Source organism: Cariama cristata, unplaced genomic scaffold (genome assembly GCF_000690535.1).
Source record: "Cariama cristata isolate BGI_N322 unplaced genomic scaffold, ASM69053v1 scaffold40203, whole genome shotgun sequence".
In the NCBI taxonomy this organism is placed as follows: domain Eukaryota; kingdom Metazoa; phylum Chordata; class Aves; order Cariamiformes; family Cariamidae; genus Cariama; species Cariama cristata.
The window spans coordinates 1,774-29,332 of record NW_009608546.1 but is presented as its reverse complement, the minus strand read 5'-3'; the positions used below and the strand labels follow the sequence as shown (position 1 = coordinate 29,332).

At 46.2% G+C, this 27,559-nt stretch overlaps 1 protein-coding gene across 3 annotated transcripts; it reads right to left on the bottom strand.

Annotated features, from left to right (window-relative positions):
* Positions 1-22,933, bottom strand: SEPT6 (septin 6). 3 transcript variants are annotated; one of them, XM_009697174.1, is made up of 10 exons: positions 22,822-22,933; positions 15,007-15,202; positions 13,656-13,842; positions 13,265-13,426; positions 7,635-7,731; positions 7,209-7,377; positions 6,566-6,698; positions 5,703-5,893; positions 3,710-3,753; positions 83-1,176 (listed from the first exon to the last, which is right to left on the bottom strand). In XM_009697174.1, exons 2-9 carry the CDS (start codon positions 15,171-15,173, stop codon positions 3,750-3,752), a joined length of 1,110 nt encoding a protein of 369 aa, XP_009695476.1. In that variant the 5' UTR covers positions 15,174-15,202; positions 22,822-22,933; the 3' UTR covers positions 83-1,176; positions 3,710-3,749. The 3 variants fall into 3 exon arrangements, with proteins under 3 accessions (XP_009695474.1, XP_009695476.1, XP_009695475.1); XM_009697172.1 differs by lacking the exons at positions 83-1,176; positions 3,710-3,753 and adding an exon at positions 1-25; XM_009697173.1 differs by lacking the exon at positions 3,710-3,753 and having other exon boundaries at positions 911-1,176.
* Positions 22,934-27,559: the final 4,626 nt, after the last annotated feature.

Here is a 27,559-nt window from a genome sequence, read left to right as displayed (position 1 = left end):
TTACTCAGTACAGAGCCATGGGTTACTGTAAAGAAAGGGCAAAGAAAACAAAAAACAAAAGAAGTAAATGTTAACCAGAATGCACCGTCTGATGGAGTCTTTATTTAAAAACAAAACTCATCCAGAAATAACAGAGAAGAAACCAGCAGGCAAACCACAGTTGCACTTGGCCAGAGTGAACTCCTGGCCCCAGTGAGCAAAACACCCTCCTTTTTAGTGCAAATCTTGCAGTAAAACAAGGCTTTTGCTGAATAGAAAACATGAGAAGCAACCTGCCGGCATCTGTACACTTCTAAAACAGATGCCAAATAAAAAAAAATAAAGGTAATACTTTTTGCATTAAAACCAGAAATTGTTGGAATCACTGAGAAGAAAGTCAAAGAAACATCATCTTTCTTCACAAACACTGCTATGTACAGCAAGATGACCAGCTTTCCCTGAGATTGGATCCAGGCTGTGCATCCAGGCCAGCACACTGAGAGGGAGACAAGGCAAGAGCTGCTCCCTGACCCTTGCAGCATCCAGAGAACACTTAGTTGCAAACCGTGGATCCAAGATTGAGAAGCCCCCAGGCCTGGGGACGAGAGGTTTGGACTCAGGCCCATGCCTGTGAGGATGTCAAGTTTTGCAAAAAGTCCTTTAAAATTGAGTCACACACAGCAGCACAGGAGTGTAATGAGGGGTTAGATACAGCAAATTAAAAAGGGGAGAGAGCAGCCAGTCTCTTGAGATGGCAAGTTCCACCCCACGGCAGCATCGGGTTGCATTCACAGTGGTCCCACCACAGGAGCAAAATGCACACCCTCAGGTAGCCGCGGTCTCTTACCAGGCAGCCCTTGCACAAAATGGAGGAAGAGACAAAAAGCCGAGCAACTGAGAAGAGGGGACACTAGGCCTACGAGCGCGCAGCAGCCTGCTACTGCCCGAAGGGAAAGCGGCATCAGCAATGAGCATCTCTTGCCAGTTCCACGTAGGTTACTGCCGAATTCTTCACAAGAACAACCATAACCCAGAACAGCCAAGGGTGCGGACTCTTGCTTAAAACAAAATGGTGAGCGCAGGAAGGGAGCAATGAGTAAAGGTGAGCAAACAGGCACAATGGCATAGCTGCATGTTAACTGAATGTGGGGGCATTCGCTTCTGGTGTGAAGGGAAAGGTTCTACAGGAAACCCGAACTGAAAATGAAAGAAAAAGGCAGATTAATGGTTTTATGGTTTAATGACAAAAAAACAAAAGAAGAATATAAATGTTTCCTAACACACACACACAAAAAAAGAAATGTTGCTAAGTGTTAATAAGGTTTAATTTGATTACAAAACATGCTTTATGCAGACACACACATGCATACACGCACACACGCTCAGCAGTGGGATGAACCAAATTTATTTTCCAAAACAATCCTTTCACAGTTTGGCAAGCTACAGGACTCATCAACTGTGACTTGTTTGTATCCTTGCAAAACAGTGGAGCAATGCAATACTTTATGGATCAATATGGAGAGTATTTTTCTGAATTCTGGAAAAGTACCATATATACATATTTAATTTAGCAATAACAAATGCCCATTGAAAAAGGCACTGTCTGCATTTGTATAGTGGGAACAAAGAACTTCATTTGATTCAAAGCCGGGCACACAACAGTGTACAGTTCTGAGGACTGCCACAAGCAATCCAAAACCAACAAAAATCAGTAATGTTCACTCTAATTGCACTTTAGCCGTGCCTTCGTACTCAGCGCCAGAATGAACACTGTTATTCTTTGAGCTTATTTTTCCACATTCAGAGCCTGATAAGCAGAGAATTGTTCTTTTCATTGTTTTACCGTTACCGTTGGCAGTAGAGACATTCATTCAACCGGACTGCTCAAGACGACCGCAAGCTCCAGTTCGAGTCAGTGCAAGACCCTTCTGAAGCTCTTCTGTTAAGTGGAACGTCCCATTGAAATTAAATTCAAATGCCTCTCACTGACAGCGTAATGTTTACTTGCTTTTTCGTTTCCCTTGGTGGAGCTAAGGGAAGGAATCCTGGAATCGGATTTTCCCTATTTAAGGGCAGACCATAAGTTAGTTTGGACTGTATCCTAGACAGAATGTAAAGCCTAGCTTTGTCTGCAGGGAAGGGCAGACTTGAGGCTGAGTTTTTAGGGTGTTTTATAGTTAAGTGCTGCTGTTCCAACAGGTCCCTTCTCCAAGAGATATGCGCACTTCAGCCTGGGGTGCTGTCACCCTTGCTTTGCATAGTAAGTACTGCTGCTCTGCCAAGAAGCAAGACATTCCTGTGGGAGCTTTCTTTTACCTCTCACCAGAGAATCAACAGCAAATTAAAAAGGGTGAATTAAACACACTCAACCTAGTTACAAGTAGATCACTGTCATTAGCAGTTTAACTAATAACCCTAATGAGGATACTGCTCTCCTGCCAGGCAGGTGCGCTTCTTACGTATCTTTGTTTAAATGAACCTTCATTTTACAGTAAGTGTTGGCACTTTGCACTGCAGACACTTGCTTATGGCCGGGTTTGTTCACCCTTTCAGGCAACCTTATCTGTTCCACAGGCCTGCCCATGACCATGTGGCCACTTTACATCACTGCTCACATGAAGGCAGAGACACTCTGGACAGAGTCACAGCAACTGGAGCAGAGCAGACTTGCAGCATAACACCACTGACAGGGCTCTGCTCCACTGGGAACTCTCCACGCCTTGGCAAAACTCCTCGGAAACTCAGATGCTGGCCTTATTCAGGGGTAAAGTGTTCTGGCAGGCTTTCTGAACACATCTTGAATACAGCCCTCTTCTACCACTAGCCTTACCCTTACTGTGGTCACACTTGGCCTGGCTGCCAGGAGTGTGGGTCTGTGTCTGTCTGCTGCAACTGAACATCCAATCCATGGGTGACCCATTTGACTTAAAAATGTCATAAAGTCTCTTGGTCTATCTTCAGAGCCTTCATTATCTGCTAAATTCTCCGCCCATCATCTCTTATGGTTTTGGACAATCAACTATAATCGGTCAGCAGGTGAATATTGGTCTGGTTATTCGGCAGTAGCCTCTTTAATGTGCCCTCATACATACATACACACACACTCGCACACACAGAGTTTGGTGATTCTCTAGTGCTTTGGGACAAAGGAAAGCTCTAGGTTTGGCAGATTTTATCATCTGTTAGTATGTGAAGGGGGGGATAGAAACTAGTCTTGCATCTACCTTCACCTGCACTGTAATGACAAGTTAACACTACAACTTGGAGAGGTGGGAGGGAAGGAGGGGAAAGGGAAAAGACGTTTTCATGGCTAGCTGGGTTCTGTCATCAGCTCCACATCTCTATAGCAATTGTTGCCATAGTATCAACATGGCCTACGTGATTAAAGAACGTAATTCATTTCTAAGGGAGATGGAATAAAGAAAATGGAGCCAACAAAGTGCTGGGAAGGTTTAAAAGGAAGAGGACCTAATCCTTATTTTTTCTACATTTCATGTCCTAATACTGAGTCTCTCTGCATTTTACTTTGCAGAATCTTTAAAGACAAACTTCACTGCATCCTTTTTCTACAATTGCATATGCAGAGAGGGACTGGTAGAGCACGTATAGTAAGGGTGAAAGCAGAGGAAGACAGTGATAATACTTATAAGCCCCTGGACTTGCACAGGGTCTGCTTTTTTAGGAACTGTAACTGATCCCACTGTGAGGTCTATTAGTTAATGACGCTTACCAGGACAATGTGCCTCATGCACCATGCAGCCAAACAGCAGCTAACTGTAAAACAGCACACATGTAAGAGCTAATAATGATGATAATGATGTAACAACAACAACAAAAAAGAAACCAAGTCATGATTAGTGCAAATTACAGAGCTTGGGTTTAAAAGAGTACCTGTCAAAGAAAAAGGCTAGTATACTGCCAGCCACTAGTAAACAAGATATAATTAAGCTACAGCTTGTGAAATTCACGGATTGTTAGAGATATTTATGATCTAAATACTGAAATGAATTATTAAGGACAACTGGAGAAGTTACAGAGTAAAGAAAGCAGCACCATTTCTAACAGCTATTTTCCTGGAGGAGAGAGAGAGGCCTGCTAGTATCTTCCCAACCCTTAGTCAAGCACTGACCTCTCTTCTTTCATGGAGTGTTCTGTGCCTTTCTGTGTCCTTAACCAACAAGGACGGTACCAATGCTTTTCCATATGAATGTCCTTGGTGTCGAGGAGCTCTTCTGAGATCAGAACTCCTTCTAGGACCAAGAGTGTGACCTGGGTCACAGCGACTAGTTGCTCGTACTATAGGGCATGTTATCTCTCTTTTCTGCATTCCTGACCCTGACTGATCTCAGGGCTGAAGTCTGCAGTCCTCAGTGTGCAGATGTCTGAGGGCTCTAAGCATGAAAGAACTCAGTTGTGTATTCCTCATGCAGTCCAGGCTGGGGATAGAAGTCTGTCCCCAGTCAGTCTCAGGTTCCTCAGTATGAAAAGATATTAGAACCCCCTGAAGGTAATTCAAAAGACCAAATGAAAATAGGCAGTGGAAAGAGGAACGGACAAGCCAGAGAAGGGCAGGACTAATTGCTCATCGCAAAAGAATACTGACATTGAAGCAGCTCCAGCTCAAAACTGAAAAGACTAAACCCGATCTCATTCTGGTTACTGGGTTTTTACTCTCCTGTCTCATTTGATTCCAAGCTTAATAGTCAGGTGCTATTTTGCCTGACAAACAGTCCTGTCGGCTCTCTGGGCATGTGCCATACTGTTCATATTAACAGCACTTCTCCAGGTACTTAAGACTGCATAGCACAGGCAAGATTTATGCTGGGGGATGTGCAGAGAGCGAATTATGGCAGTGGTATAGAAACCAGACCCTTCTCCATCTGCGCACAGCTCTTTGTACACCTTTGCTAAGGTGGCACAGCACTCCATTTCGGGAAACATACCACAGTGGGAAGAAAAGGAACAGCTCATTGCTAGGTGAACCGGGAGGACTGTTTCAGCTGTACAGCTGGTTGCTCTTGAGCAACTGCAGAGCATTAGGAGCCTGGCATGGGCACAGCAGAGGGCCCAGATCACAGGACCCTGATGACGAGCTGGATCCTGTCACACCAGTCCCTGGCATGGGGAACTCCTGCTAAAGCCATGCAGTACCTCTGTTTCTGTGGAGGGCAAAACGCTGATTTAGGGCTGGAGAAGAGTACTAGCACCAACTAGGAGCTATGACCTGTCCCCTCATTTTGCAGCCTTACATTTTGCAGATTCCAGAATTCAAGAGTATTCGTTTCCCTGAATAATTTCCACAATATAAGCTTTTTCCCAACCTAAACAAATAAGACTCTGAGACAGGACACACTTCTCTCTGGGGGTAGTGGGATGTCCCTGCTAACCACACCCTAGCCTTGGTGGCCAATGTTGTTCCACTTCATTACAAGCACTGACAGACCAAGGGAGGAGCAGGGAATCTTGGGGAATAAAAACAAGTTCATCCTCTCCCATGCTGTCAGCAAGCAATAAGGGAGGTTAGCACTGCTCCCTGCTCTTCAGGATGACAGCTAAAGGTAAAATGCCTCCAGCTACTGCTCTGCCTTACTAGGGATTAAATCTGGCTGCAAACGTTCCCCTGATAAGGACCGGCTAGGTTGCAAGACAAGATATGAACCCCCAGAAAAGCAGTAAAGGAGAACCATTACGAAAAAGCAAATACCACTGAGTTAGCAACTTACTTTTTTCTTTCCTTATCTCTTTTAAGAGTTTGCGATCCTCCAGCCTGCTGAGCCTGAGATTGGAGCAATTCAGCTGCTGTCTTCCTTTGTTTAAACGCATTTACTTCATCATCCAGAGATTTCTTCTTATCCTCTAGCTTCTTTTTTTCATCCTGATGTAACTTCTTCAGGCGATCAAACTTTTCATGCAGCTAGAGGGAAAGGAGAGAAGTAAGCAGGACCCAGCACTACCAGATATTCTGCTCACAGGAAAAGAGGAAGATGGAAGGATCCCATGAAATCTGAGCCTGCAAGTCTCCGTTGGTCTCTATACCATTTCTAGCCCCTGAGCTGACACTACATAGACAAAAGGCAGGGAACAGTCTCCTTCCACAACAGCTTACAAACAAGGCAGTATTCCAGTGATGTACCATTGCACACACTAACAATAGAGGACTGGGAGAGTATAATCGTAAAAAAATTTTCATCCATTTCCAGGAGTGTCTGCTTTATTCCTCTTTTAAGGTGAGTAAATTAATGGATTTTTCACAACACTAAGGAAGTTGTATGGGTATATTTTTTATATAACAAGCTTCTACCAGGGGCTATTTCTCTGCTTGAATTTTGCCACGCTGCAACTCTCCATCAGAATCAAGACTATAGCACTTTCACGGTGCACTACGTTGTAGACTACAAGCGCTGTGATCTAGTTTTATCCTACAGAATGAACACCTTAATGTCCCCATGACCCCAAGTTAAACTTCAGACTTCTTGATAAGAAAGTCCTAAACCACACTCTGCAGAAAGTGCTTTGGCAGCAGCTGCCTCCTTGGGACTGGATCTATCACTCACAACCATGAAGAGACAAGTACTGCAGTCTTCACCTCTTTTTCAGCCTCCTTCAGCTCCGCTTCTTTTTCCTTGACCCTCTGGACAAACATTTGCCTCATTGCCTCTTCCTTTTTCTGTAGTTCCCCCAGAAACTCATTTCTTTTGGCTTCATAAGTTTCTTGTAAGCTAAAAAGAAAGGAAAGTCCAGTGAAATGACTTGGGACAAACTCTGCTTCTCCTGACAAACTTGGGACAAACTCCTGCTTCATCATACATATTGCTTACCCACAGCACATTTGCTACTCACCCTCCCACGTGTGCCCAAAGCCTTCTTCATCCAACCCTTTCTGGGGACTGTAAGCTATTGCACTTTTCTGTATGTTGAATGTTGGGCAATTCAAAGAGACTAGCTGGCAGCAAACACTAGTTGAGAGGGATGCTGCTGTATCTCCACAGCACAGACATTTCTACTCTATACTTGCAGTTTCACAGTCAATCCTGCACACGCTGTCTTTGTTTTCACCTTCTCTCGCTCAGCCAGCACCTTTGCTGAAGTCTGGATTTATCTGACCTGGCAGGTTTTCTTGCTGCATTGGTTCTTTACACGCTCTTTCAAGGACACACACATACACACAAACACACAGCACATCCAACAATGCCTCTCTCGAGCTCTCCTGTCTCCTCTAGGGATCCCACCTGAAGGGTTTGCTGTCTGGATCGGTGTCCTTGAAACCCATCTCTTCCAGTTTACATCGCCGGTACAGCTCATAGTGGCGTGTGTGGGTCTGTTCACGAAGGTCTTCCATGTTCACGCGGATCAGCATCTCCCGCAGCTTCACAAAGTCGCAGTGAGCTTCATTCTCCACTACAAGAAGACATGATAAGGAGTAAGATGGGGGCAGAAACAAAGGTCTCTTCCCACACTGCCCACCTGTCTACTCCTCCAACAGATCTAACAGCCCTTCTGAGCAGAGAAAACTGTCACTATAGGTCTGATACAATGATTTAACAAAGGATAATTCACAGTAAGATATTAAAGTCCATCGGGCCCTTGCTCCTCTTACAAGAGCTCACTGCCTCCTGGCAGAAGCGTCACCATTCATGCCATGAAAATCAACTTACCCTGCACTGTGCCCCAGGGGTACTGACGAGCTTTCATCATTTTGTTTCCTATTTTCAGCTCCTCTGTGCTCCCAATCACTGCGAACGGCAAGTGGGCCTGGAACACATTTAATGATACCCACATTAGTCCCTCTCAACTCTGGCTGACTTGCCAACACACAGACATTAGCACAGCCACTGAGCAAAGCAGTCATTATCCACACACTAATCTCAGGGAGTCTAGTCACTGGCCACTAGCCCAAGACAAGGGGGGAGAAAGGAGGGTCCTTTTTGGAAACTTTGTTAGTGCTACCACTCTATATCCTCTACCTGGCTGATCCCTCCAGCCACAGGTCTCAGGTGAGATGAGCCAATGCAAGACTAGCATCAGAACGACAGCTCGAACAATGTGCTGCGCAGCTCTGACTGAGGTGCTGTCCCGGAGCCTTGCCGAGGCTGAGGAGAACATCTGCACAAGCACAGAAGCAATAAAAGAGGTCTTGGAGCCTTCTTGATTTTATCCTCCACACCACTCTCAGCTCACACCAGCACACAAGACAACTCACTCTATCAGATCATGAGATTGAAGTCCCTCCTTCACCCTCAGAGTAACAGCTCTTTCCTCCCAGCTTGCTTCAGCCCTGGTGAGGATGGCTTGAACATGTCCCTGCACCGGGTCAGCCTCCGCGTCCACGTGTGCCCTGAGGTCTGCCGCAGGCTGAGCTGGGAAGGACTCTGCATTCCCTGGGCCTGTGCTGAGCCTGCCCCGTGCTAACACTCCATAGTGCCTCACGCTTCCTGCGGCCCTGCTGGGGCTCACCCTCAGCACCCCCTCTCCCAAATCCCGCAGTGCTCCTTTATCAAAACGAGTCCTGAGAAACGCAAAGGAGTGCCAATGGCTTTATAAAATCCTCATGATGTTGATGCTCTGTGCAGCCACTGCTAGATGGCTGCACAGCTAGAGGACAAAGGAGGCCAAATCCAGGGATCACACCCATGAGGAGGGATGCCAGGGACAGCAGAGCAGAGCTTACCACTAGCTCAACTGTGCCTAGTTACGCTCTTCAAGCTGAGAAATACACTCCACAGAGTACAGTTGTTACCAGTACCTGAAGGCTGACTAAGAACAAGAAGGATTTGCTTTTCAAAAACTCAGAAATAAAAAAATATAGTCACTTCTTAATAAAGAAGATATTTTTTGCCTTCTGCAGAGGGGTTGAGATACTCACCCAGTGTAAGCTCAGCAGAGTTGAAACAGAAACACTCCTGACACCTGTCTAGGCTCAGAAGCCCTTACGTTACACTCCCCTTATTCCCCAAACTCAGGCAGCCAAGCAAATCCACCAGACACTGCTATCATACTTTGCTGCATTTATCTGTTGTGCAATAAGTGAGATCTCTCCCCACCTCCGCTTGCTCCTAGGAACTATATTGCATTCTGCCAAGCTGCAAAGGTTTCAGTACTTAAAAATAAAGTTGCCAACTTCCTGCACCTACCCCTTCTGCTGAGTTTTGTGCAGTGACATTTGTTAGCTAGAGCTTTTAAAGTGTGCTGAGTTCTGGGCAATTAAAAGGGTCCCAGGAAGCCACCTATATGGAAGACCAGTGACCCCGGATTGCTCTCAAGAGCAGGTAGTGAAGTTTTAATTCCATGGGTTATCCGTGAACTTGGACAAGTTCATGATAGCTAGTACAAGCAAAAGGTTTCAGAGATTGTTTTCTGCTTTCAGAGAGTTTCATACAGTCAAACTGCAAATACAGCAAAACTGCCTGCAAGCACTTACAAAGATGGGTTCTTCAGCTTTTATTCCTTGGCTTCCCAGGTCTCGCATGGGGCCATCCTGGGCCATGCAGAGGCTCTGTGGACTGGGGCCTCCTGGGTCACTCTCCATGCTGAGTTACCTTTGCAATCACACTGACACACCAGCACCCTGGAGGGACGCAGGCCAGCATGAAGCTGAGCCTGCTCTGTGCAGGGTAAGTTCCCTGAGGGAGAGGCCAAGCAGCAGAAAAAGGAAAGTTGTCTCCCAGGTTGGAGGAACCTGATTTTCAGCAGAAGGCTGTCTAATTGCAAACGGCAGGGGATACAAAACACCAGAGGGGAGGGAAACAAAGGTGTCTCAACTGAACAGCCTCCATACTGCAACATGAGGGAAACTCTCCTAGCCAGCTTTCAAAGCAATAATGTGCTGCCTCATTTCTACAAGCTGTAGTTCTTCCTGCCTTCAAGACAGACCACACACAAGCATCAGCAGCACTACCCACAAATACTCCTGCACATGGAGTCAAGAAGAATCATCAGCGGTCCCTGTGGAGCAGGTCACTGCCTCTCCACCAGCTGCAAACAGGCCTTGCATGTCCCGCAGCGTCCCGTTGTGCAGCCACCATCAGGCAGTGTGATGAGGGAGAGGGCAAGCAGAGACCTCAGGGCTGAGCAAGGGCCACATACCACCTCTGGCTGCTTTGGGAGGAACCGGAGACATCACACCATGGGGAAATGCTGGCTACTGCCAGGCACTGGGGGGGCTCTTCACCTACTGCAGTTTGGGCTCCTCACTATGGGATGCACTGGAACTGGTCTGTACCTGTGTCCAACTGCTGGAAATGCTGAAACACCCCAGGCACTAAACCCCACAAAGGCTCCAGCCTCCTCTGCAGGTCTACACAGTGCTACTTCCAGAGGAAAAGCCATCGCAGTTCTGTGGTGCCTGAGGTTTCAGGCCAGCCACTCCCCCTCCAGGACACAGGATCAGGCGAATGTTTGCTAGTGGCAAAGTGCTCCCCACTGGTGACCTTCTCCTCCACAGCCCACCAGAGCTGCCCACTTCTCTCCTCTTCCCACTCTGCCTCTTCTGGGTGAGAGCTTCCGGACCTCCCTTTTGGCTTCTTCAGCCCATCGACGAGAAGCATCCCATGGTCAGCTTCTCCCACAGCTGTTAATGCATTTTGTTTGCTTCATACCCAGGTCTCCAGGCGAGTGAAGTAAGGGGATCTCCAAGGGACAAAGCGAGCAATGGGAGCAAGAGGAGCAACCTGAGACAGTGGCAGAAGCACTATGCTATGGCCACACAGGCACAGCCCGAACTTCGGCCATCTATGGGTCCCGTTACCCTCAACAGCAGAGTCACCTCTCCACTGGTACCAGCTGTTCAGCTGCTGTCTTTGCCAGGGAAAAAGTGCTGGTGATTTCTTTCTTCCATCAGCAAGGAAGTTCCAGCTCCCACCATGTGGGACAGCTCATGTAGCTCCATGTGGTTTCATTTAACTAGCAGGTGCAGGGAGAATATTTTCTTCAGTAATTAGACTAATTCATTCAAAATGAAAAAGCCAATAGGGAGCTGAAAGAATAGGAGAGCTTGTTTTTGTTATTTAAGAATAAAATCCAGATGGGAAGAGACCTAAAGAATTTTGGATAGTGTTTTCTCTGAACTTGTAAGTAGATGCTTGGTGGGATTCTCACAAGGACCAAATCAGTTTCAAGGAAAATCAGGCATCTTGTTCTGAAGATTTGTATCATCTGGTTATTTTCTAAATACTTCACTTGAGGACTTTTTTCATGGTTAAATACTTTTGTTTCTGATCATGATGGCACAGATTTTAAATCCTTCAGTTAATTGACTCCTGCCAGATCAGGCAATATTTTCTCTGTTTAGTAAGCCAATTTGGAATGCAAAATACTCTGGAAAAAGATTCCTAATGCATCCAGCACAAGTGGATATAATAAAGTAACATGCATATGAAATAGAGAGTTTGCATATTTTAAAGCCCAGTTTTACTTTTCATACAACAGACAACTACGGCAGGTTATAAGCAAAACATTAAATAATCAAAAGACCAGTCTCAATTTTCTCTGTAATTAAAAAAGAAAAAAAAAAGTAACTGATCCAGAGAAGTTGCTGGTCAGCAAGATGCACTACTTAAGCATGAAGACTGCATTTATAACCTTTCAAAGATGTTGATCTGTAACAGGCAAAGACAACGAAGTTTTCTGTAGAGAAGTACAAACACAAAGGTTAAGGCAACTGATTTAAAGCAAAGTTACTAATTTTTAAAATTGAGGAATGGGAAAAATTGGCCATTTATGTCACAAACCTAAATCAGCCCATCCTGTCTCTTTTACTGGTCTCAATCCCTCCATAAGCTCACCTCCTGACCTGAGGCATAAGCAGATTTGTCTTATGTTGCTAATAAAATCAGTATTTGGATACAAGTTTTCCAGGTCTTCAAAACTGCCTTGATTAGATTCAGATTCTGGCCTGCTTAGTTGCCAGAAACCTACACAGCACTAAGCACTGAGAAAGATGCCATCACAAAACCACCACTGACAGCTCTTACGTTAGGACAAAGTTCATGTCTCTTTCAGGCCTCTCCACAACACTCTACAACTATTAATATTAGATCAAGAGACAACACAAAAGCACATCAGCTAGACCTGTACTTCACCAACAGCAGTTAGGCAAGCAACCTCCCCTATTTGCTTTCCTGTAAAAAGCCTTCTGGAAAATGGGAGCATGGTCAGGATGCATTGCCAGAAGGGCCAAGGGACAGCTCGCTCCATCTTCAGGGAGCCACAGAGAGGCACCCACCGTGCTGGGAACACCAGAGCCAGAATGAGCACCTGCAGGCCTCTCAAGAAATGTTTGGCCCAAGTTGTATACTGTTTTTCACAAGCTGCTGGTTAAGCTGTGTAACTCCTTGCCACAGGGTCCTGGAAGTTCACCGGTGGGGGGTGGGCATCAGGCAATGTGTGGGACAGAAATCTAGAGAAACGCTTGAACTGAACAGGGTTAGATGCTGAGGAAGTATTTGGGGGAAGTGAAGCATCGTACACATTCCCTCTCTTCTTATATACTCCAAAAGTGATCAAAAGCAGATGTTCAGGGAAGAGAAGGGCCACTGGGCTGGATGGGCCTCTGGTCCAACCCCTGTATTTTATTTCTCACATCAGCACTTGGATGTAGCTCAATGGAAGCCACTGCTCTAACCAGCCTTGTTGTATCCCCCTGTCCTTCCGTTCTGGCCAACAGCATCAGAGCCAAAAGGCCAAACCAGACCCCAAGGGCCTAGCTAAGTAACTTGATTAATAACAAAACAGCAATTCAGTGCAGACAGGAGTCCCAGAGCTGGCCAGTTAAAGGGGACTGCTGCAAGTACAGCCACGGGCAAGAGGAGACACCCATGGAGGCAGGGCTTTGCAGGAAACACCAGCCCAGGAGAGTAAAACTGTTTGGTGTGAAAAATGCAGGGCAAGGAGCAGAGAGCTGCATGTCTGCAGACAGCCTGCCCCTCACACCAGACAGGTAATATCCATCTGATTATTTCATAACCCAGGACTGTCCTTGCCCTGCACAGCCAGGCCTCACCATCTGTCTGATTTCCTACATGTCCCTCAACAGATAGGCATCAGGACAAGGAAGAGGTTAAAAGACAGTCTGTTTTCTGACTAGAAAAGCCCACCAGAGAAGCAGTAGCCTACCACAAGGCTCTGCTAGTCTAGGATGACACTACAAGGATGGGATCCCTGTGAAATCCTTTGGTTTTAAGACACAAAATAAAAGGGAAAATGGATTTAAGAAGCACCCCAATATGGGCCACCAACCCCTACAGTGACAGTGCTGTTCTGGGAGAGGAGGAAGCACCGAGTCACTTACGTTCATTGTCCCATTTATCTCCGCCACTGATTCATCATCTGTTGGGAACTGGTAGATCTGAACCCCGTTACTGACCAGTTCGCTTGTGATTTTAATTTTGAATTTGGTCAGCTCACTCTTGGAAATGGCATCAGATTTGGCAATGATGGGAATGATGTTCACCTAGAAAACAACAGAGTGGTAAGAAGTCCCCAGCTTTGCTTCAGGGAGTTTTTCCAAGTCTGCAATGCAACTTACAAAAACTTAAAAGTGCTCAATAAATCTACAGCATTTATCTGCCAACCCAGACATCCCCACTAGCATTCAAGGTGGGGAGATGTGCTCTGGAAAAGCAGCAGCCTTTCCGCCACGCACACAGTGAACCCGCCCAGTAAGAGTTAAACATGCCTACCTTGCTGTCAAGCTTCTTCATTGTTACCAAGTCCAGGGATTTCAGCGAGTGGCCTGTCGGAGCAATGAAGTACAAGCAAGCATGGATCCGGGTGTCATGGTAGTTGTGCAAGACCCTTTTTATCTTCAGTTCTTCTTGCAAGTAGGCTTCAAACTGAGCATCAATGAACTCAACAATGGGCTTATAGCTTTGGTGAAAGACAAAAAAACCACCAAAACAGTTATATATCTCGCAGTCAGAGAGGTAAAGAGACAGTGCTCCTTTGCTTGCTTTTAAGAAACAAGTTGCTTGTTAGATTTCACTTCCCAAGACCAATTCTCTCAATCTCCCTTCCTCCCTACTCGTAAGAAATTTTAAAGTTGCACTACTGACAAGGAGATGTGGTCCTACATCAGACTCTAGCAGCCTGTTTGACAAAACACAGTACTGGAGAATCAGCAGAAACAGAAGACACACCATCCTCTCCATGGAAAGTGGACTCTAATACTTTGAAATGTGAGGCTGAGAGACTTTTAAAAGGAAGGATAATGTAGACTCATTCACAGCAGTGTGTAACCCTTGCCTGCACTCAGGGAGTGAACAGCTTGCTTGCTCTCACAGCCCTATGTCCTGCAGGTGGAAGACACATCTCCATTCAGTACTACCTTTGCCCAGTGCTCTGGGGCAGGAAATCCCCGCTACTCCCTTGCAAGGCCATCTGAAACACAGAGCCTGCCAGACTCACAACGTAAAGGACATCAGTGCATCTTAAACAAAACTAAAAAGAAAATCTAACAGACCCACAACAAAGCAAATCCCATCTGCAATGCCTCTGTGAAGATGCACCTTGGAAATGGTCTGGTAGAATCATACACCCCTTAACTGCCACCCTCTAGCCACGCTGGGATGTGAGCTGCAGAGATACTTCCCCAGAGTACCTCACTGCACATTTATCGTGCTCCCTTTGGCAACATGGGAGAGCCCTGCCAGGAGTGGCTGTCAAGCCAAGCGGTCACTAGACCACACTAGCAGTTTGGTTAACAGCTTGCGGTCAGCATAGCACAAGGAAACAAGCACAGATGCCCTGGAGCTCTCCGCTCTCCCCACCAGATGAGTTTGGGCAGAAGGCTGCCAGCAGGGCAGATATTGCTCTGACAGCACGAGGAAAGCTGCTTTGATAGCTGCAGCAGTGCTGACACACCACAGTCTCTGTCTTCTCTTCTACCTGTCCCATCCCAAAGAGATGACAAGGACAACCCATAAGAAGAAAGGAGAAAAACTCTACAGCACAGTCTGGCCCAGCTAGGGCACAGGGAGAGATCCTGCATGAGAAAACCAGGTCACAATACAGCCTCTCTTGCCCTTCACTCACCTGTCCTCTTTGTTGATCTGATCCCCAAAGCCCACTGTGCTCACAATAGTCAGTTTGAGGTTGACATTGCTCTCCTGCAGGTCGTAGGTATTGGATTTCAGCTGGACCCCAGGCTGCGAGTGAGATGCTGGGTCACCTTCAAACTTGGTGTTGAAAAGTGTGTCCATGAGGGTGGACTTACCGAGGCCAGTTTCCCCTATTGGAGAAAAAGAGAGTTAAAATGTTCTGTTGAATATTAATATGGCTTGGCCTTTCAGCTTCCAAATGTTAACAGGGGTGAAACTGTAGCAGATGAAAGCAGATCTCATGCTCCAAAGGGATCGTCTGGCAAGCAAAAAGCCATGTACAATGGGAGGTCTGTATTCCAAGCAAATTACATTTCACAGTCTAATGGCCATTAATATCGTTAAAAAATAGAGATGAAAAGAAAGAGGTGAAAAGGCAAAGGGAAAAGCATCGTTCAGATCCTGCATAAACCCACAACTATGCTACAGGAGATGCTGTTTTCATTAAGAAGTGGGAGGGGGAACGGGGCTCATTGCCATTTCCAAAAAAAAAGATGCTCCAGGTCAATATGTCTCCAATAAGCAGGCTCCTTCTGTGCAGAAACACTGAGAGTTGGTTCTAGTCTTACAGCAAGTTGTGCAGTTGGTTTCCTGTACCCACAACATATTGAGTTGGGGGATCAACCTTCTAGATCAGCCTTCTAGGAGGAGATATTTTCCGTAATATCTGGTTTCCATACTTTAGGGGCTACACAAGCTACACAATACTCCAAAATCTGTTTCCAAAAGTTCTGCAGCATTCAACTGCTATTTGGATTCCATCTATCAACAGGGAACTATTTCCTTCTCTGGAAGGAAGAGACAAATCCCAGAGAACAGTCTTAAATTTGTTTTAGATACATCCCCAGAAGAACAAAACAAATCCCTCTGTGCACTCATTCCACAGGGCTGCCTCCTTTACCACACTCCAGCAACGGATCCAGCTTTCCGAGCTCAAAGGATCTGACTTTGTGCTAAACCCTTAAGCAAGCAGTCTAGTCTGCTGCCCTGTGAGGGCTGTTGTGTTTTGGAGAAACAGCAATTTCTGAGCTGCCTAGCTGGCTTTTGCTGAAAGTTCAGGAGCTGGCCAAATCCCACCCGCTGCGAAGGCTGCTCCCCCAGCCTGCTGCAGGACCACAGGGAGACTGTGTCTGGCTGAAGCAGCCTTCCCCGCCCTCCCCAAGCTGTCAGCTCCCAACCAAGACAACTTCATCCTTTTCCTACTTTGCTCAGAAGAAAAGAGCTTCTTATTTTTGTAAGTTCAGAGCTCTGCAACAGATCCAAACTGTTGGATGAAATGCCCAATTCAACAAGGGGAAACTCCTCCCCATCCTCCCCTGTCCAAATCTCAGAGCCTCACCCCTGCAAACAGGCAAATTCCTCTCTCTTGGCCCCTGAAGGGACTTCTCTCACTCAATGCTGAAGACGGGCAGGGCAGGGCAAACATCCACGGCTCTGGGAACTGAGCAGTCTCTGATTGCCGGGATCGTGTATCAAGTATCTTTCCAGAGGCAGCAAGAATCATTAACATTTCAAAGTCAACGTACACTTGAGCTGCAGAGCTGCCTAGGAGCCAGCTAAGAGCTTGTGCTCCATCACCGACTGATGCCAGCTACGGCCAGAACAGCCACAAGTCCAGTTGCTCTTCACACCAATCTTGTTTGCAATCTGAAGGGGAGAAGAGGGAGTCAGCACCAGAGGCTGGTGTCACTGCAATCCCTCGTGCTACATCAATGTATCAGCCATACTTACAACACGGCCGACTGGAATGCACTGGTATGAGGAAGGGAGAGGGACCCAGCAAAGTACACGGTTATCTCCGATGCTGGAAGAATGAGCTGGACCATCCAGAAGACTCATGGCTGATCACACCAAGCCCTTCATTGACTTGGAATCTCATAGTCTGGGCTTTTGGGGTATCATTTGCCCCAAATGGGGAGCAGGTGTACAAAGCACAGCAGACCAGAGCGTTGCTACAGTTTGGATGGGGTTTTTGAGAGTTAACAGCAGACAGCCTGCACAACCTGCCAGGCCTTTCTCAGGCATTCCAGGAAAACAGCAGCATAAAAAAAGACAAAAATCTAAACAGCCTGAGAAGGCTGCAGCATTTCCAGAGCCCCTGCCAAGGGATGGGTGGGACAGAGCAGGGAGCTGGCTGCTTGCCTGCAAATGCCAAGAACCCTGATGGGGCGTCTCAGGACAGGGGAGCTCATCAGCCCTGGGGTGCAGGAGTATCACCCACACACCAGCCTGCAAAGCCGCTGCCCCACATTCTCTGTCCCACAGCCTGGCAAGCCCCAGAGCAGGGTCAGATCCAGCTGTCTGTGCCCCGTGCCTCCAGCACAGGGTGGCAAGGGAGCAGCAGCAGCAACCAGGGCAGGGAGATGCTCTCTGCAGTGGATACACAAGGTCACGTGTAAATCACACAGGCTTCCAGGCAGAAAAAACACCCGTAAGCCACCTCTCGTTTCTGCCTCCTTCCTTCTTTAGGGCGAAAGGTGTTCACGTGAGGCCAAGACTATTGTTTAAATGCATCCTGAACCTGCTAATCATTGCCTACTTTAAATCAGCCTAATGTGTTGCTTCCAGGAGGAGTGACTTTAACTGTCAGAGGGGCCAGGAGAAGTGTGTAAGAGCTGCAGGCAAATTTTTAAGACAGAACATGCTTTTATACTCCATCTCATGCCATCTACACAGGGCCAGCAAAGGCAACTTTGAATTCACACACTGAGGTTTTCCTTTCGGAAGGGGAAGATCTGAACTGGTAAGGCATTTTACCATAGGTGGGAGTTGCCCATCCAAACACCTACAATGTCGTGTTCAAAACACAGAACACCCAGCCACTAACGTGGTGTCTCAAACGTAAGGTCTGCACATCAGAAATTACAGTCAACCAGCAGATAACACTCATCCTCGCACTGTGTAACCCCACTGACATGGCACAGCATTAAAGCCTGCCAGGGAAGAGGAAGATGGAGAAGAGAGGAATGACTGTCTCAGCTAAAAGAAACACATTAACGCTGATGGAGTGACATGAGACGGTGAAAGACTGAAGATGTTAATAAAGTGCTTTGCTGTGTTAAATAGGACCAGAGCTAGGGAGCAGCGCTACTTTGAAGGGCAAAACGACAGAAGGGAGGATTTCTGAATCTCCTCGGAGTTTCTGCATCACACAGAGGCAACTTTCTGCTGGCTGGAAGATGTGAATGGTGCCAACTGCTTCTTGTAAGGACAGGAGTCCAGATGGAACAGATGGTCTGATGAAAAGGACAAGTAGTCTGCACTTGTTCCAGTCGACAGCGCTGGAATCTTCTCCAAAAAGCAGAAACGATGAATGGGGATTAAGGGAGGCAGAATTACCGTGGAAAAAGCAGCGGTGTATGCAAACCGTCCTTGGCAGGGAGATTATTTCCTGATGTCAGGCTTATCGGCACACATGTGATTTGATCTCCAAAACCGTACTAAGGATTATGCAACTCGACAGTGGTCTGCTCTCCCAGAGCAGGGCTGACAAAGTGCTGGGGGGAGGACAGGGCAGGGAGGGTGACCTTTACTGTTAGAGTTCTGCACCAGGAAGCTCTGACAGCTACTGAAAAGCTGGTAGCATTGTGCCTTTCATCATGGGATGGATTTTTGCTGTTAAGTCTGACAATTTTCAGAGACGTGAGAAAAAAAAATGGCAAGAGACACCACACCAGTCAGGCTCTGGACACGCAGCAACCCTACACCAGTGCCCAGAAGGAACCAACCACTCTTAACACCTGACAGCCTCCAGACTAGAGACACGGTGCTGGGCTCCCCATACCTCCTCTCAGTTTCCTGAGACATGCTCCCTGCTCCAACTGCGCATGCACACAGCATCTTCAGGGCTCTGCAGAAACAGCTCATCAAATCCCTCATCGACGGAGCAGTGGCCAAACCAGAGCTGGGACAAGCACCACTCTCCTCCCTTCAGCTACTCCAGAGATGCGATGCTCTGGGACCAGACTGCCCTCCCTGTCTTACTTGGGCAGGAGGTCAGTCACTCTCTCTGTGGCTCTGCAGCTGGTGACCAGGTAGAGCCTGTGCCAAAAGACAGCACCAGTGCTGCAAGGAGCGAGTGATCCAGCCATTGGCACTGCAAAGTGACACGTCACGCTGTGCAGGCAAGCAACACGGGGGCCACCCAACACCAGATATTCTGGGTAAGATGGAGTTGAGGTGAGGTGAGAGGTTGGGGGGAGGTGCTACCATACCTGCCTCTGACACTGCCCAGCAGCTAAGGCGGAGGAACAGAAGAAGCTGCGCCCACAGCAAATGCTCCTTCCTTTGGGAAGCTTCCAGCTTCCCAAACCAAAATGGGTATCTTTGTGCTGAATGCACCTTCATGGTTTCTTCTTTCCTCAGAAATTTTGGCACCCTCAGCACCCTGCAGCCGTAAGCTGAATTACACACCACAAAAGCTGTACCTCCTTTTTTGTGCCTGGTGATTTAATTTGCTTTTCCCTAGTATATGTTAAGTGAAAAAACAAACAACTGCTTGCTGGTCCCCTTCTCCGCATCACTCAGGATTTAAGAGGTCCCAGTCATATCACTCTCAATTGACTCTGTGGGAGGACAGAGAAGCCCTTGGAGTATTTCCCTGTTCAAAGGCATGGAGCAGCTTTCACAAGAGCACCCTTTCACAAGAGAGCAACACCTGTCCCTCACAAGATTAACAACTGCAGTTCCAGATATCAAATAATTCAATCTTAAAGAAAACATATACGCACACACAGCCCTTTCATGTGAAGAAATGGGAGCTAATCCAATGTAGCAGGTTTGTTGAGACAAGCCCTGAGGCAGCTCAGCCTGATAAGGCCATCTCTCACAGAAAGAGGAAAAAATAGTTCTTTTCATCTGACAGGCGTACGGAGACACCGCACGATTCACCCATCACAAGGCAAAGGCTGGGCTGCAGGTGGAGCAATATGGGCTCACAAAAGATGCTGAAGCACCTCAGAAGACTACTCAGCTCCCAGCCACCGCTGTCCACCCAGGGGACCAGCGGTGAGGGGGCAGGAGGGGGCTGAGGAGACTGATGGCTTTTCGGTTGGAGTCACCCTGTTTTCTCCACAGCTGGTTGCACCAGTGACAACAAAAACAACCACTGGGCAACTTCCAGCTGCACAGCTCATCATCCCACAGAAAGCTGCCTGCTGGAGAGCAGACGGCAGCTCTGCACAAGGAAACCTGTGCACATCCCTCCATTCCCCAGCCGGTGAGAGCTCCTACACACCACGGTTTTTTATATGGTATGAAATTTAAGTTTGTCATCTATACAAAGCAACAGAGTTGTTCACCTCAAGCAGTAGTGGTACAGCCCTTGGGAAAACAGAAGGTATTTCTGCCACAAAATAGCCATTTCTTGTTGCACTGACTAGGCTAGTTAGAACAAATCCCCTGCAAATCCTGGGAGAGAGGAAGGGGGAAACTCCTGCTTACAATGGGATACTAGTCTAATGCAACTACAATCTACCCTGGCCACAACTGAGAAAGTTTACATTAAAAAAATGTCAGCCTGTTCTTTCTTTCTTTCCTTCCTCCATCTCAGTGAGAAAAACAGTCAGCACAGAAGATCTCAGCCATTAAATAATTCTCCAGCTTTTGCACTGAACTAAGAGGCAACTAACATTTTTTCATGGAAGAAAATGGTTCTGCTGAGCAATAAAATACCAGAGAAACCATTCGCAACCCCTAACTTTTTCTGAGAGGTTTGCTCATTTATTCTATCTTTGGCTCCAGTCTCAACGGGGAGACAGCTTTCAGCATGAGAAGAGCTAAAAATTGCTCCACTCTGGACGTGCTGAGAGCCATTTCTGAAGCTTTCCTTGGCTCCTCCACCGGGAGCTGGAGGAATCGGTGGCTCAGATCCAGTATGGCGCAGAGCAAAATTGTCATTGGATTTTTTCCTCCAACAGATGCCACATACAGCTGAAAAACGGAGGGCAACGAAGTGCCTTTCTATCATGCTTAGTGGCCTGACTATGGGATCAGTTCATCTATTTGTTGTTTTGTTGTCTCTAATCCTCATTTGCTCCCTGTTCTTTCAATTTTTCACCCCAAACTCCAGTTGTACAAGTGAGATCCAACAGAATAAATGACAGATAGACTCTGGGACTTTTTGTTTTCTTTCTCCAGGATGTTTAAAAGCTTAACTTTGTCACCACGCTTTGTTAACACAGGCACCAGACAACTCTCAAAAGACATTTTAAAGCCTGACCTCTTCAACTCAAGATTTGTGGATCTTTTTCTAATGAAGCTTATTAAATTTTTCTATAAAGTTTCCTTATTTCAAGATTCACCATGTCTCTGTTATTACTATTGATAAAAGACTGACATTAATAACTAATGCGCATTGATCTTGGCGAGTCCTTGTTATTCAGATCAACAAGCGATTAATGCATTCCATTTCTGTCCTGCAAAGAGGAAAGCAGAGGCATTCAACTCCTCTCCACACATCAAAGTGAACATATAACCACAGGAGGCATCCACTGCTACACCTATAACTCGTAGGAAAAAAAAAAAAACAAACACAGCAGCTCAATAAGTGCAAAAGGCAATACTTCAAGACTTCAGCCTTTGGGACAAGAGTTTCACTAGGTCATGTCACATTCATGTACTATGGAAATTGCCTAGTGACTCAGCCTGACAGTGACCTCCACTTGTCAGCAAAGTTTATCATCTCACTTAGGGAAAGGTGTCGTCTCGGCTTCATCTAACAGGGCTCAGCTCCCAGCTCCTGGCTGTACTCGACTCATCTCAGACTTAACCCTGTCCTGGGAAAACACCCAGTCCATACCATGAGCTCGATCTCTCACAGGAGGAGACAGACAACCTTTGTGTGGGTGCAGAGCTGACCACCAGCTAAGATGAGTCCCCAGGAGGTATCCACAGCTGCAGCTTTCCCCTCTGTCACACCAGGCACTGCTGGGAGCATCTGCAGACAGAGCTTACTGCGAGCAGCCATGGCCACACAATAACCTCCTGCTCCCAGAGGCAGGGCACCAGCATCAGTAAACCAAACTAATTGTCCTATCAGACAATTATTAATTCCCTATTATTAATTTCCTTATCCACCTTACCAAACTACAGTACCAAAGCCAAACAAGATTTTACTTCTGTTACCAGGAGTGCCTCTGAGGAGGGACCATTTGTGATGCTAACCCTGGGGAAGACCTGCGAGACGGGCAGACGCTGCAGGGACAGACACCAAGTCCTACTACAGCGCCAGGCCCCAGCTGAGATCCATACCACATGGCAGCTTGGATAATCATCCGACCAGCTAAGGCTTGGCCAGACACTATTTTAATTCAAGTACGCACAGAAGAAAGGAGAAAAAAAATAGCTTTTAGAGATTTAAGAGGAGCATGAGACCGGTATTTTGTTAAAATAATTATAATAATAATTCAATACCTAACCAAACAAGACCTCAGAACAAAGTTCTCTGGCATGAGCACCTATTTTCTTTTAAAAACATGAAATTCAAACATATTAGGAAAATAAAGATCGTAATAAAAGCCTGGAATTTCAGGTATTTTATTTCTATGGTTCACTGCTTGGTAGAAAGCCACACTGCATAACCCCAGCAGGGATTTCCCAAGGCGCCAGTAAATCTTGTTACTGAAAATAGACAGAACAGTTACAGAAATTTAAATCAAAGCTACCTTTTTAACGCTATCACCTACAAGCTACATCCAGCTGCAGAGAAGCCCTTTTCTGCAAAAGAACTTCCCAAAATGGAAATACTCACCCACACACAGGATGTTGAAACAAAACCCATGATTAACTGACTTATTAACCAGCTGGTCAGGCAAACTGTCAAATCCTACGTGTCCGGAAAGCGGGACAGTACGACAGCCTTCACCCTGAAACACAATGAAATAGTAGTGTCATTTTCAAGCAAAATACACTTATCTGTACAAACCCTTAAGACCTCCCAAGTAGAATCAACTGTACAGTCCAAGTGGAGATTTGCACATATATTGTAAATTGTATACTGTAAATCATGTCAGCCTGCTTCCCTCTCCTCCAAAACAAATCCACATGGTGCAAATAGAACATTTCTTTTGCCACACATTAGAAAGTAGCCCTGTCAGAAAAATACTAAGCTGTGCAAAACACATACCCAAACACAGCTGCTGAAATAAAGAGGCAGCAAAACATTTGTTTCTTGAGAAATTATGTAGATGCTCAAGTCTCACCTCATACTGAAAACAAAAAGAATCCCCTGTGCAAAGGAATGTATTAATGATGCCTCCTCCTATAAGCCTATTACAATTCACTTAATGTGAATTGTAACTCACATGTAATTCACATTCACAGCTGCAATTATAGAAACTAGCTAGAAACAGTTAGGAAAACTGTACCTTCACCTAGTCATTGAACAACCCAAACACGCTGCCTCTGCAAAGCTCAAGGGCTGCAGCACAGAAACAGCAGAGAATACAGTCTTCAAGCTATCAAACACAGCAGTATCTTCCATATTGTTGCCAAGATGAAAAGCTCAGACTGCAAATAGGAGTCTGTCCAAATCTATTAAACGGCCGTTAGCACCAGAAAATCAGGAATCATTGAAGGAAGCTGCAAGGGAGATGCTTGCATGGGCAGGTGACCAGACCATGCAAGGTAGCTCCGAGTGTTGCTATTTGAGTTTCGGAGCGTATCTTTCAAAGCTAGGAACCGAACAGGGAAAAAAAGCTGAGAAAAAGTGTCCAGAACTGAGCTGCTCATAACCACGCAGCCCCATCAGAAGGGAGCCCGCACAAGGGTTTGGGAGTGGAGGTACCCAAACCTGCCTGCTGGGGGGCACAGGCCACTCCTGCCCAGCCACCCAAACGACTTCATGAGAAGCTGCTCCTGTGCCCTGCTCCCTCCTGTGCCCGACACCCCTAACCCAGTCTCCCCGGCCAGGCATCCCCTTTCTGCCCTGAGAAGCAGAAGGGCCAAGCTCCAGCTCCTGCTCACGCTGTGCTCCATACCCGGCACAGATGCTTGCTTCTGGAGGGGGTCAGAAATGTTCAGCCGGCCATTGCACAAAGACCTATATACGCCAAAGCACTCTGGGTTCCAAACCTGCGCAGCAGACACTAATAAACTGCATGCAGAGGCTCAACCTCAGAAATGGCATCATGCAGAATGGAGAGTCGGTGCCAACCCCACGTATTTGTGTGTGCTGGAAAGTTCCCCTCCTGCAGCCCCCCAAAAAGGTATTTCCCGCTCTGGAGCAAAGGCATTTCTTAACAATGTATTTTAGTGTCAAATACAGAAAATTCCCCTCTGGCCTTTCAGGGACATCATTAGTTTGCAAGAAATAGTACAGCCAAAAAACAATAGTTTATAAGGTGTAATTTTTAACTTACTCTTTCAGAATCATGTTTTCACCTATCTTGAAAGCCTGTTCATAGGGACAGGCATACTGGTTTTCCCTCTTCTGTTAATAGCACTGGTATTTTAGGTTAGGAAAACATCCCCAAGGACTGCATTTACTACAGTAGCCTGTCAGAGTAAGACTACTTGCCTTGTTACTGTTTTGCTGGTGTGGTGTTTTTTTCAAAATCTGAGGCTCCAAATACACTCCAGCCATTAACCATATTTACCACCCTGTGATGTGTAAATATGTTTCCCCTTAGCCATATTTTGTGTATTAGTCTGACTCTTCCTGCCAAGATGTTCACCAAATATGGTGTTTTATTAATTCCTGAGCACCTTCCCTCCAAACAACTTGTTCATCAGGAAGGCGCTTGAGTTCCCCAGCAGATTCTGTTTTCGCCTTCTAAGGATGCAACTCTGAGGCCCAACAATTCACGAACAAACAGGTAAAGCAGAAGAAAGGGAGACCGTCAGCCATGCAGATTTTGTGACGACACACCTAAACTCTCCTAAACCGCTTTCATCAAAACAAAAACCCAGCACTGGGGTAGCTCATGGCAGTGTTTGATCTGCAGAGAGAGCACCATGGCCCCTGTGAAGAACAGATGGGTGGACAGAGCCTGCAAAGGCGTGAGAGAGAACCACAGGCAGACTCCTCCTGGGGAAGGAGAAATATCATGCGTATTTTTAATACTCAGCCTTAAAACTGCACCGTTGGAAGACTGTTTGAACACTACTCTCCCCAGGAAGCGTGGGTGGGAGTGTAGGCTTTCATTAAGAACAAATCTTCTCCTCATCCCTAAATATAAGTGTGATCCAGATGGAACAAAATAAACTGTAGAAGTTAAGTCACTCTGGGCTGAGAGGAGGCATTTACCATCGGACAGAGTTCAGCCTGTAAGTAATTTCCTGTAGCCTCTTTTTCTAGTCACCTGTGGTTTTATAATGCAGTTAAACCACACTTCACATCTGCTACAGGCCAGGAAATAAGTACTGCAAAATCTCATTTCCAGTCACAGCAGCTGAGCCTTCATGTTAAGTACACAGCCACCAGGTATACTGTGCTACTCTGGCTAAAAAGCCAAAGCTTGGCCAAGGCGTTGAGAGATCAGATGCGGTGAAAAACAAAATAAGAAATAATGTTTTACAGTCAGACTGGTTTTGACACACATCAGAAAGTTGTCACCAATTACCAAACCTACGGAGAAAAAAGAAACATTTCCTATCTGATCCACCAAGAAACAGTGCAAGTCATCAGTCTTCACACACCAAGTGGGGTCTCTGTATCCAGAACACTGCTATATATAAACAGCATCATCATAAACAACATATGAACACAGCAATTAGTCATCCTGCCTGTACATTAAATGTAGGTTTGGATTACCTTGTTCAAAACTGAAAGAGAATATGTTAAGCTTATAAGCTTTTTGCTGAAAAAATGTTCAAGACCTATCTTCAAAAATCTTTCAGGTCAAATTTAAAACATAGAAAGAGGTATCAACAAGGTAAGCAGGGTTTAACTATTGTCTGTGTGAAGGTTTTTTCCACAAGCACCAGTGAGCACTGGATGGCTTAGAGTCCTTCCATACTCTCTATTTTAAAGTTAGCATCTTCTTGGAACGAAGACAAAGATGAGATCTCTGGGAAGCCAGTGTGAACACTGGCACCACACCAAGATACCAGATGCCTTTTTTCTCCCCCATATACACAGAGTGACCCCCCCTAGGATAGAATGGGCTGTTGTTGCTTGGGAGGAAGCAAAGCGTGTTTGCCACAAACAAGATTAAAAGAACAAAAAGAGCAACACGCTCTCTTGCTGCATTACCAGGCAGGGCTATTGCAAAGCGAAAGTAAAGAGCAGCCACTTGGGGAGGTTATTTTATTTTTTTCCCAGTCTTCAGAGGATTTATACACCTTTTGTTAAGGCTTCTCCATGTCACAGAAACAACGGCTGCCTACTCTAATTCTTACAGAGAACTATCAGAAATATACGGAAAATACGAAGATGTTCTAATAAACGACCCCAAGCCTGAAAGCACTGCACATTAAATATTAGTTTACCTAAAATGGGCAAGATTTAGACTCCAGGTGTTTGAATCACTCCAGGGTCCTCGGGATTAAAAAAACGACTACAGGAAAATCTTGCTGAATGTGCATGTCTGCCTTGATCTGCTTTACACAAGAAGTAGGTACAGCGCTGTCCTCTCTCGATGTCCTCGGAGCCCTGCAAGGCTGTTACCGCTTTGTGGAGATAAAGCAGAGCACCCTCCCCGAGATACGCAATGGTGCTGCTCATTGCAAAGGTCAACGCTTCATATTCAGAACAATTTCTGGTGGCTTGGACTAAAGGAACAATAAAAAACAACGCCACAGCAAAGGAAAAGCCTCCACTTGGCGATATTCAGGCAGACCACGGCACTTAAAGAATGCTACAGTTCTGAGCCCAAGGGATTCAGCGTCCAAACCATCCCCACATAACAAGAAAACACGCCCAAAGACTGCAGTACAATACTTCTGCATCTAATTGAAAAGAGTGTTTCTGTTTAGGACACTGACAGCTGACATGTAGTACTTCCAACACAATTTCCCACCTCTCCCCAGATGAGAATCACTTCGAACGCCAAGGCCTTGGAGACTCCCTTTGGAGGATTTCCAAACAGCTGCAACAAACACAACAGCACCATCCCTCAATGAAAACAGATCAAGCAATGCCCACAGAGCTCCACCACCGCTGCCGATGCTCACAGCAACCACTCCGCTGCCCCTCTGCCACCCCGTAAAGCTGAGACCGGGGGGGCTAACGCCTGTACCTGAGACAACTCTTGCACAAGAAGTCAAAACACCAAATTGCAAAGCAAGGTAGAACCTGAATTCAGGTTTCCACATCACAGTTTTTCACATCATCTTTAAGCCTGAACAACATCAGATTCCTTCTCATGATCTCACTGTTATGGCATCCACTTCCCCAGACTGCATTTGGCTCTGATTAAACAGCAAATTAGAGCAACACTTGTACCAATTATTTCTCACTTGTACAAGTGTGTAATTCTCTTATGCAATGAGAGAATTATCCAGTAGACAGTATAAACATCCTCCACAAGATAAATGCGAAGCAGGAA